Source organism: Gigantopelta aegis, chromosome 8 (genome assembly GCF_016097555.1).
Source record: "Gigantopelta aegis isolate Gae_Host chromosome 8, Gae_host_genome, whole genome shotgun sequence".
In the NCBI taxonomy this organism is placed as follows: domain Eukaryota; kingdom Metazoa; phylum Mollusca; class Gastropoda; order Neomphalida; family Peltospiridae; genus Gigantopelta; species Gigantopelta aegis.
Window position 1 is genome coordinate 64721187 of NC_054706.1, and position 12227 is coordinate 64733413.

General features: G+C 33.7%; 1 protein-coding gene across 3 annotated transcripts in view; it reads left to right on the top strand.

Annotated features, from left to right (window-relative positions):
* LOC121378313 (WD repeat and FYVE domain-containing protein 3-like) overlaps window positions 1-7756 on the top strand; it is a 106948-nt gene extending 99192 nt beyond the window's left edge. For all 3 annotated transcript variants that reach the window (XM_041506423.1, XM_041506422.1, XM_041506424.1), the window contains one exon: window positions 370-7756. In XM_041506423.1, the coding sequence (XP_041362357.1) occupies window positions 370-493 (124 nt within the window). In that variant the 3' untranslated portion in view covers window positions 494-7756. The remainder of the gene's footprint in view (window positions 1-369) is intronic.
* The last annotated feature ends 4471 nt before the right edge of the window (window positions 7757-12227 follow it).

A 12227-nucleotide genomic window follows, 5' to 3' on the forward strand; every position in this document is an offset into this window, starting at 1 on the left:
CTATCCATATTTAACTGTGTCTGTTCAGTATTTAACTGTGTCCAGTTTTCAACTGTCTTTGTCCATATTAACTGTCTGTCCATATTTAACTCTGTCTGTTCAGTATTTAACTGTGTCCATTTTTTAACTGTCTTTGTCCATTTTAACTGTTTGTCCATATTTAACTGTGTCTATCCAGTATTTAACTGTCTTTGTATGTTCATGTTTAATTGTATCTGTCCATATTTAACTGACTGTCTGTCTGTCTGTGTCTGTTTGCATCTAGCAAAAATAAATGATATTAGCTAGGGTTACATTATTTCATTGACTTGTTTAGCTATATTAATTTGCTATCAGGTTTTAACTGAGCTTCTTCAATTTACATTTCAGATGCAGTCGCTATGAAACTGAAATCCGCCGACTGCACATTCTACGCCCAGTGCGCGTGTGTCAGTCTTGTTACAGCAGTGTGCGAGCCCAGCAAGTGGACACAGCAGCCAATCAAAGGACATGAATCAGTTGTGTGCACTAATTGGTCAATTGATTATCCAGTCAGGTTTGACGATACTAGTCATGGATGTTCTTATGATCAAAAAGTAACCAATTGCTGGTCAGCTGTTTAATGGTCTCCTGATCATAAGTAACCAATGAGATGTAGTTATACTAGAGAACTAGTCCTATCTGGACATTTCATGATGTTGATCCAGTATATGGGTTTGTTGCAATATTTGTCATGGTAGCCAAATAGACTTTGAAATGATGACTTTTATGTCAATATCGTATCACTGGATTTGGAACAATGAAACAGATTTTTCTGAGAGTGATGAAAAACGTTTTTGTTTGCTCAGTTCTGTGTGAATTCTAGCTGTGATGGAATCAAAAGCTTTGACAGTGCTACATAATGCAGATTTTTTTTTTTTTAGTTGTGCTATAAACTGGTGTAAAATAACTGAAGAAGAATTTTGGGTATCATTAAAAATTCTGTACATATGAGGAATGACAAGAAAGGAATTGAAGTGAAGATGAAATGACTGAAATGAGATGTTTGTTTGTAAATCACTGATCTGACTTTCTTGGGTCTCCTGTGTAAAATATATCAATTGTAGTAGCTTTATAGTATCGTCATCATTCCTTAGGAATATTGTAAAGAAAACACAAAACGTCATCTCGACATTGGACATGTAGTTATAAAATGCAATCATCTAATCACTGAATGTGTATTATATATTGTGAAATGTAGTTTAGACATTTAATACACAATGCACTTAGACATTGAATATGTAAAAATATTGTAAACTCATCTAGACATTGAATATGTAAACATATTGTAAACTCATCTAGACATTTAAAATGTATTACAGTGTAAAACTTAATCACCTAGACACTGAATATGTAATATATTGTGAAATGGGTCATATAGATATTAAATATGTAATATATTGTAAACTCATATAGACTATTAATATGTAATACATTGTGAAACTTTATCATTCAGACAAATTTTTAGCATATATGTTTGGGCAAACTGGGCATTTTGACATTTTATATGTTATTGTGAAACAGCTATCTAGCCTTTGGATGTGTGTGACTGTAAAACTTTGACATGTAGTCATTGAATGTAGTCAATGAATGTGTAATAATACATCGTGGGACTTTGTCATCTAGATACTCAATAATATGTAATATATGTGAACTGTCAATTGGACATTGAATTTGTAATGCATTGTGAAACTCGGTTAACTAGACACTGAATATTATTAACACATTGCTTTCAAGTGTATCTGTGATATAGAATCTAGAACTTGAGAATGATTACATACTGGTAGATGTGCTGGTACAGTAGTATTTATTTTGATAGCATTAAAGACACATGTTTTTTTAGGCAAGAAGAGATAGTAGAACTAGTGTATATTTGTTCTTAATATGTTAATAAATTATTAAAAGTCACATTCACATGCATTAAGAGTTTTGATACACACAGTTATAGCAAAGAATCTCACGCCATTCCTCAAACCTAATATATTGAGATAGAGAGAGGGAACACTTTGTACTGAAGACAAAATTTAATTAACTTTTAGGGCTGTAATGTTTGTATAAAATACAAGAGATGTAATGTGACATTGAATGTCAGTAATGTGGAATTGAATATCGGTAATGTGGAATTGAATGTCAGTAATGTGGAATTGACTGCCAATATGAAGGTTGATTTCCTGATATTGTGGATGAGAGTTTTGTTGCAGTCACTCTTTGCTGTTAATGTTGATCCCTTATTTATTTTTTTCATCAGTATATTATGATACAAGTTCAAATGATTTGCTGTAAAAATACTCTTGCTTTATCTAATAACAGCTGACTCAACGCTTACATTGTTTGTTTTTGCCTCATCATATAATTGTTTTTTCTCTTTAATATGTGCCATTCTTAAAACCCATACACGAAAGCTTAAAGGACGAAATCACTGTATGTAATTATAACAAGGCTTCTTAAAATAATGTGTTATGTCCTGCAGCTGTTCTGTAAGCTGTGAGTGTTGAGACTTGGTTAAAATGTTTGAGAGATCATCGTAACGTGGACAGACTGTTGATAACTAATTGTCAGATTCAGATACTGTATTTTTTCTTCTATTTTTGGGGGTAAATTTTCTTGATCATATTCAATTAAAAGAGTGTTTTTACCAAATTTGTTAAGTCCCAAGGACGTCATTTTGAAAAATAAAACAGATGTATCTTCAATTAAAAGAGTGTTTTTACCAAATTTGTTAAGTCCCAAGGATGTCAGTTTGAAAAATAAAACTGATGTTTTATGTTTCAATTAGAACTACTTCTGTAAACCACTGGTTTATATCAACCATATGAGGGGGTTTAATTCATTTGGGGCATGTAACTTTGCATAGTATATCAGACTGGCAGTATATGGGATTATCTCCATTTTCCTCAATCTTCTAAGACATAACAAGTTTTGTGAAAACACTCATCAAGATTCAAACACCCTGTCCTAGGCACACACCTTGGCTATTTTGTGGTTTTGACACATCTGTTTATATAAAGTAAATTGCAGATGTACGCATTGTTCGATAACATGTTTACAAGATTATTGTAAACTAATGATGAGTGTGCTCTGTATTGTGATTGGTTAATTACATTCTTTTTCCGGGATCAAATGAAAGTAACACCCGGAAAGCTAATGACGTCATTAGAAAGCAATGTCATTAGCAATTGGAACAGGCGAAGTTGACAGTTCAAGGGTCTACAGTTAGATTGTAGCCACGTATTTTTTCCGTAGAAAAAACAACTCCATTTACAATGAACACAACCATATGGAGTTTTTAGATTTGCGGGTTTTATTGTCTATTTGATGCCCACAAATGTTTCATTTTTAACCTCACTAGAGGATCAAATAGACCATAACACCCACAAATCTAAAACTCCATATGGTTATCTCCGAATTAAACAAGTTAATGAGAACACGCTTGTCATGTACACATTGGTTGATAACTTGATTAAAAGATTTAAAAAAATGAACGAGCACATAATTGATGATAAAACTTGTGTATCAGCTAATCAACCGAGCTTACAATGACGCAACATCAATTAACTTGAAATATGATGAATATTGCTATTATGTACTCATTTTACTACTCTGCTGTAATAATGTAATTTAGCGATGTTGTGTGATGGCGTGTAATGTCCCTGCATCACATACTAGTCTTGTTTGGAGTCCAGTAAACTGGCAGATGTGTGATGTGGATTTCTATGTAAACTTGCATGTTTATCAGTCCAGTAACTTGGGTGAAATTTGTCTAAACCAACACTGTGTTTAGCAGCACATTTGTCAATCTCCCTTGTAGCTGGTTTAGCCAGAATCCACAGACTGTTGCATTTAATATTAAGCTATTTGTATGAGATAAAAACATTGAAATACATGTGGTAAAGTCAGGATTTTTTTATTTAATGGACAGATAAAAGTACTGTAGGTCTAATTAGTATGCAGTCAAAGTTGAATCCAAAATATTGTAAAGCAGTCTGGCAGATTTTGTTTGAAAAAATATACCCATATTCAGTTCATCTTTACTAAACAACCAAATATTAGCTCATTATGACATTAGAGTTGCTCATTCAGTCAGAAACAGAAAAATCAGTCATACATTGGCACAAATTATATTGTCTTACATTTTGTCAAAAATTAATTAAATATAATTTGTGAATCAATTACTATATATTGCACAAATTCTTTCCTGTTTTTGTATATACCCTGTAATATAATATAACATCTAGAATGAGTTGCATGGAAATTCTCACTTTATCAAATTTGTATATAACCAACACTTCCTCGAAAATGTGCAATGATTTTGGGCTTAAACCGAAGCCTCAGTTAAGTTGTATAGAACATGTATTTGTGTCTGTGAAAATAGTGAAGCATACAGCTTTAGCTTTGACAGGGCTCACTCTGCATTTTGGGCTTAAACCGAAGCCTCAGTTAAGTTGTATAGAACATGTATTTGTGTCTGTGAAAATAGTGAAGCATACAGCTTTAGCTTTGACAGGGCTCACACTGCATTTTGGGCTTAAACCGAAGCCTCAGTTAAGTTGTATAGAACATGTATTTGTGTCTGTGAAAATAGTGAAGCATACAGCTTTAGCTTTGACAGGGCTCACACTGCATTTTGGGATTTTTTTAGCCAGTTTTGACATATTTAGAGTTTTCTTGAAAATGTGGTTAATTTAAAGAATATTTTATTAGCCAAAGACTAAATGTTGTAGCCACTTTGTATAATAAAAATTAGCACTTGGCTAATTTGGCAATGGACAGGGTGAGTCCTGTTCGAATGAAATGATGATTTCACACAGGTGTCTGATTCGTTTACATTCCAGCAATTCCATTTGTATAGCTTGTAACACTGTGCACCCTTTTGTACACATACCCTGTAGAAATATGTACATACTTATGTACTTGTTGTGCTTCATAAGGCACAAATTATAAAGCACATGTTTTCTGTGCTGTATAAAAAGAAGTTGTTTCTTGTTTTCAGTTGTTTTTTTTGTGCAATATTTTTGTTACTGACCAGATATTTAACCTTTAATTTGTTATGCATTATACATGTATTTATTGACTGTTGTAAATGCTTTAGAAGTAGATTTTATATCTTCGTTTTTCTTTTTTTTCTGTTTGTTTTTGGGGGTTTTAAAAAAAGATTGCTTGCTTCAATTTTGGTAAATGTGTGGAGCATTTGTTTATTGAGGCAGAATGTGTTTTTTGATAGAAAATGATACAGATGTAAATTTTGTGTGGAAAGAAAACAAGCTGAGTAAAAGTATGGATTTTGTGTCCTGTAGTGTAACCGATTTGAAACACTAAACTTCAATAAGAAAGACAGTGGTACGGCTTTTTGCCCATTTGTAAGATATTATATTATGAGCCGGGTTTACAAAGCCGTTTTTTCTCTTTTTCCTGCATGTAGCTACATACATTTGCAATGCTTAAACATCTGCATTTAAGAAAAACAGGCTTTGTAAATTCGGCCCTGCAAGTTGAGATCAAATAGTGACAATCTGGATTATTGCTTCTGTCTATTCACATCTTTACAGCTGATTTATCAAAGGATGTTGTATTTTCAACCAGTTCTCTGTTAAAGCCTGCCTAGCCCATGCTTAAACATGTGCCATATATGTTATATCCTACCAACGTGATATAATTGATTTATCCAGGGACTCCAGTGAACGATCGTATGGGACTTCATACCGCAACTGACCTAACCACATTTATCTAGTCAAGACCATTTTATATTAGAGTCTCTTTTTTACTTCTTTTTTGGGGGTCCAGTTTGGAACTGTCTTTTTAATGCAAAATAAATTTAAACCTAAAACAATGATTCCTAAACAATGATTCCTAGACCCAGTGCTGTACATGTGTATGTATATATATATATATATATATATATATATATATATATATATATATACATATATATATACATATACATATACATATACATATACATATACATGTATTTACAGCCTTTTGTCTCTACAAATTAATTCAGTCTTCAGACATTTGTTCTTGAAGACGGAGTTCAGGATGACACGAAAGGAGACCCACATATTATGAAATGGCCCGTCGTCATGTTTTCCCAGAATAGTGATTGCATATTAAAGAACCCAATACCAGGGCTTGTAGAATTTTTACAAAATTCACTAACCATGGGATCAGTGATTTTAAAAATATACTATCCACGAGTATTAAAAATTCATTAGAGGTACTTTACTTAACACAATTTTACTTACAGTAATAATCAGAAATGTTACCAAAAGAGATAGATAGCAATTAAAAACACTAAGATTGGGGGTGGGGTTGGGGGCAGGATATTCATATTCACAAAATAAACTTAAATGCAGCATTTGACAATTTTTTTACTATCCGTCGGGCATGGCAATAGTAGTTATTTACTAGCCCAATACTGAATATCACTAGCCATGGGAGTGGGGCTACCATAATCTAGAAGCCCTGCCAATACAGACTTGTTGTGATGAAAAACAATGAAAATAAAAACAATTCCACAGAATTGTGTAACAACTCCAGTGAGCTCCAAATGTCCCACCTTATGTCCACTTTCCATTAACGTGATTTCGCATGTATTTCTGCTTTGTGTTGATGGAAATCGGGCCGTTGGGCTATTTCACTTCATAATATAAAACTCTCATAGTCAAATTAATACATTTTATTTGTCAGAGTCATTGGATTGTAATGAAAGACTGAATATTCCTCTTATTAATACAAAAGTTTTAGAGTTTTGTAATTGTATTCACAGATATTTTTAATACATTTAATTATTATAATAATATAATATAGAAAAAATTGTAACATATTTTTATTTATTTATTTATTATTTTAATTTTTGTTTTAATATTGACTAAATTGACATTTACCAGTTTAAATAGTTGCCAGCCTAATGCTCAATACCTCAACATAATGCAGTTTGAAATACTTGAACACTGTAAGAATACTATTAGAAAGAAAACAAAATTGATAATTCTAGCTTTAAATAGTAATTTTTCACCATGATGATAATTTTTATGATTTTGTAAGAGCTTTTTCAAACCATATTGTTAAATGTTAGGCAAGTTCTAAAGATAAAGTTTGTTTTTGTTTAATGACACCACTAGAGCACATTCATTTTTTATTCATACCTATTGGATGTCAAACATTTGGTAATTTTGATGTATAGAGATTTTACAAACCACATACTAGTAATTCATTGTTACAGAGATTTCAGTCTTAAAAATTTTACAAGCTGTATAATTAAATGTTAAGTCATTTTGAGAGATTTTACAAACCATTTAGTTTATTGTTAGATCAGTGTTGAAGATTTTACAAACCATTTAGTTTGTTGTTAGATCAGTGTTGAAGATTTTACAAACCATGTAATTAATGTTAGGTCAGTCTTACATCAAAGAGATTTTACAAACCATTTAGTTCATTGTTAGGTCAGTGTTAACGATTTTATAAACCGTATAGTTAAAATGTTAGGTCAGTCCTGGATTACTGCCCATGCATTTGTGTTTGGGTATAAGTTACTAGCACATTGTTTGATGTATTTTAACAGTTGTCCTACACATCATTAGTATCTTGGTCATATTTGTTCTCCCAAACCAATGACAGTCCACCACCTGATCCACAAGGATGGGCCATAACTGTATCCGATTTAGAATCGGTCCTGTTTGTATGCCAATGTTGTAATGTTTCATGCATAATAGCATGTGAATAAAAACATTCATTATTACAAAGTTTTTGTCTCATTTATTATCCTTGGGATTTATATTTTTGTTTTGTGTAACAACACTACTAAAGCACATTGATTTAATAATCATCGGCTATTGAATGAATGTCAAACATTTGGTAATTTTTACATATAATCCTAGAGAGGAAACCCACCACATTTTCTTATTAGTAGCAAATAATCTTTTATATGGACCATCCCACAGACATGATAGTACATACCACAGCCTTTGATATACCAGTCATGGTGCACTGGCCATTTATTATCCATGCAGAGAAGTAACTGATCTTTATATGCAATAATTTTACGGTTTTTAAACTATCCGAAAATAAAATATATGAGTACCGGGGTAAGTACGCAGAATGAGAAACCAGTTGCAGTCACTCTTTACTTGTGAACATTGGCTAGCTCATTTGGTCTGGTGCCAACATCATCTGTATTGGAATCATTGATTCAGCATTGGGTGGTCTGCAGTACTCTTCACAGACGAAAGCATATTCAATATCTCCTTTCATGATGGCTGACAATATGTACAGGGAAAATTTGAGTAACTCTCCATTCCAGAAAAATAAATGGAAACATGCCTGCCTGGGTGGTCCCATTATTTTTCAGGAATGGAGAGTTACTCTGACATTCCCCTATTTAAAATACACCAATAAATAAGGATATTACCTGATGCATATTCAATCTGACTTTCGATTGTTCCATAAAATATCTTATATTTTCTTATGTTATCTTTATGGCTTGGGTCATAATAATACATTGAAAATTGTTATGGCAACACTATAATTGCTATAGCAGCTGCAAGTTTGCAGATGTGATATTTACATCATTCAGCATCCATGTAATTGACATCACTGAATATTATTAACATAGATTGTAAAGCAATTACAATCACGTAAAATTTGTTACAAATCATAGTGTGGATAATAAATAAATTATAACATTTGCGGGGGTGCCATACGAAATTTATGAACCTCATTTTGAAATGTTTTTATACCACCGACTCTTGCTCATGAAATAAGACAATTCCCAAACGCGTTTCCTAAATACTGTATGGCACTCCTGCTCATGAAATGAGACGATTCCCAAACGCGTTTCCTAAATACTGTATGGCACTCCTGCTCATGAAATGAGACGATTCCCAAACGCGTTTCCTAAGTACTGTATGGCACTCCTGCTCATGAAATGAGACGATTCCCAAACGCGTTTCTTAAGTACTGTATGGCACTCCTGCTCATGAAATGAGACGATTCCCAAACGCGTTTCTTAAGTACTGTATGGCACTCCTGCTCATGAAATGAGACGATTCCCAAACGCGTTTCTTAAGTACTGTATGGCACTCCTGCTCATGAAATGAGACGATTCCCAAACGCGTTTCTTAAGTACTGTATGGCACTCCTGCTCATGAAATGAGACGATTCCCAAACGCGTTTCTTAAGTACTGTATGGCACTCCTGCTCATGAAATGAGACGATTCCCAAACGCGTTTCTTAAGTACTGTATGGCACTCCTGCTCATGAAATGAGACGATTCCCAAACGCATTTCTTAAATACTGTATGGCACTCCTGCTCATGAAATGAGACGATTCCCAAACGCGTTTCTTAAATACTGTATGGCACTCCTGCTCATGAAATAATCTACACAGTATATATTCGTCTCATTACAGTACCATAATTGATTAAAGGGACTATTTTACTGCCATTTTAAGTTGTTTATGACTAATGGAGCTTCTTGATTACTAAAATTATATACTGGAGACATTTCCTTTTTCAGAATATCACTGTCCGTGCAGATTGTTGTCATCCTAATTTTTGAAGTAGCCGAAACAGGATTTTACCTCCCAAGAATTTTGTACATACAGAAAAAAGAAGATATATTATGAAGTAAAATGAAAAATGACTTGTTAGTTATGTTACACATGGATTAACAGACTAGTATTCCAACAACAAAATGTATTGAATGTGTAATTTTAGTTGCCAAAAAGATTGAACTGTTAGTCAAAGACATCTTACAATAGCTGCATAACTCAGGATAGTCCCTTTAATATGTCTGGACTTCAACACTAGTAATATGGAGAAAACTTGGACTGGTTTTCTTCTTTTAAGAATACTTCACCTGACCTCAAACAAAGGTGTATTCCTCTACGGATATTAGTCTGGTCTGTGGTCTGAACATCCCAACAGCCAATGGGATGGCAAAAATCTTCCAATGAGTCCTCTGCTTCCTGTTGCAGTCATGTGATTGAAAGTTCCTTCTTTCACCTTCGCCGTAACAGTGAAGTAGAAAAGAAGTAGTAGTTTCAAAGGGTCAACCAACAGATTTTTATTGTGGGGCTAGGTAATGGGACAGATTTTCACTGGTTTCTCGGCACAGGTGTATTTAATTGGCTGGTATGACTTTTTAAACACAAAAGCTTGGTGATGGGTCAATAATAGTTTGTACAGTCTTTTTGAACGAGTGCTGGAGTACCGTTTGAATGAGGTGTTGTTTCCCAGTGAACTTTGCAATATGTATGTTTTGATAAAACTGAAGCAAGGGATATTTTATATGCACTTTCTCATACACGGGAATGTACATACTACAGCCTTTGATATACCAGTCATGATGCATTGCCTGAAATGATCCTACGACGCTTCACACCTCGGGTGAATGATCTGCTAGTGGGCTATGTCCCATCCTGTAGAAATTGGATTACCATGTATATGTATACATGGTGAAGGCAATGTTTTATTTAACAACACACTCAACACAGTTTATTTACAGTTATATGGCGTCAGGCATATGGTTATGGACCACACAGATATTGACAGAGGAAACCTGCTGTCACCACTTCATGGGCTACTCTTTTCGATTAGCAGCAGTGGATCTTTTATATGCACCATCCCACAAACAAGGTAGTACATACCACAGCCTTTGATATACCAGTTGTGGTGCACCGACTGTAACAAGAAATAGTCCAATGGGGCCCATCGACAGAGATTGATCCCAGATCGACCATGCATTGATCCCAGGCCAATTGCGCATCGAGTGAGCGCTTTATCACTGGGCTACATCCTCCCCCCCCCCCCTTGTATGTACAGTGTAACCACAGAACCCCCCAAAAAGTTCAGTTGTAAGATGTATATGGTTTAGAGAGGTTATTTTCTCTACTGATATTTTAAAGGAGGGCTGTGAAAAATATCTAGTTTTGAGGGAATTCTGGTTTACAGAGGGTCCAGTTTGAAGGGGCGTCACTGTACTAGATTCACAAATTCTGCCAGGCACCACAAAAAAAAGAAAAAAAAGAAGAAATTTGAGATAAACAGTTTTATTTAAACTAAAATATACACCAATTCTTATATGGAAGTAAACTAAGCCAACAACATTTACTTTACCATACAAACATTGTCGTCACACCACACGAAAAACAGTCATCTAGTGATGGCCATATTGCACCAACTGTGTATATTCCAAACCTCTAATTATACTACAGTAAAGTACTTTTAGAACGAACACACTTACAACAAATTACCGGTTACAATGAAAAGCCCCCCCTCCATATAGCATTGATAAATTTTAATGTATAGAACGAATATATAGCGAAAAACTGTTAAAACAAACCCAATTTGTTTGTCAGAATTGTGAATTTCAGTGTAAATTAGTGTATATACAGCGAACCGATCATATTTGTATGTTATCAGTCCGTAGCATTAACAGCAATGCATCCAAAACGACTTCACTGATATTGGTGATAACGAATGAAATGTTAAAACAAAACCCACACGAATTCTAATTCTTGTGTTTAAATTTGAAAACCCCCAAATGGCCAACTTCCTGAATGAAAAGGGCAACTTCCGCAAATGTATATTACAAACTACTGCCATAACGAACCAATGTGTCTGGTCCCTTGCAGTTCGTTACAAGAGTATTTTACTGTATTTAACTAAAGTACTGTATTTAACTAAAGTACTGTATTTAACTAAAGTATGTGTGCAAACTGTGTTGGCTTGGTCCTCATAACAACCCCACATCCCCACCTCCACCCCTACTCCCAAATTATATGAGAAAAAAACAAACAGCCTATCTATTGCAGTGTTAAGAAGCCAGTGCATACTAGTATATATATATATTTTAAATCAAAGAAAATGTCAATTTAGGAACAAAACATTTTTATAGATTATTTGACAACAAATAATTTTAACCTACTACTTGTTTATTTACTAATATTTGTGGAATATACACACATTAGATAATATAGAAATAGATAAAAGAACAACCTACCTGACTACAACAGTCGACAAATACGCAATAATCGTATATTGCTTTTTAATAATGAATATACACTACAATTTCATGTCATGCCAAGAAGGAATGCAATTTATGGAATCAAGCACCAATAGACATCTAGTTACAGATACAAAATTTTGTCTTTGAAATACCTTGAAAAAGAAAAGAAATAAAAAGACAAGACAGGTCAAGAAATGTAGTGTA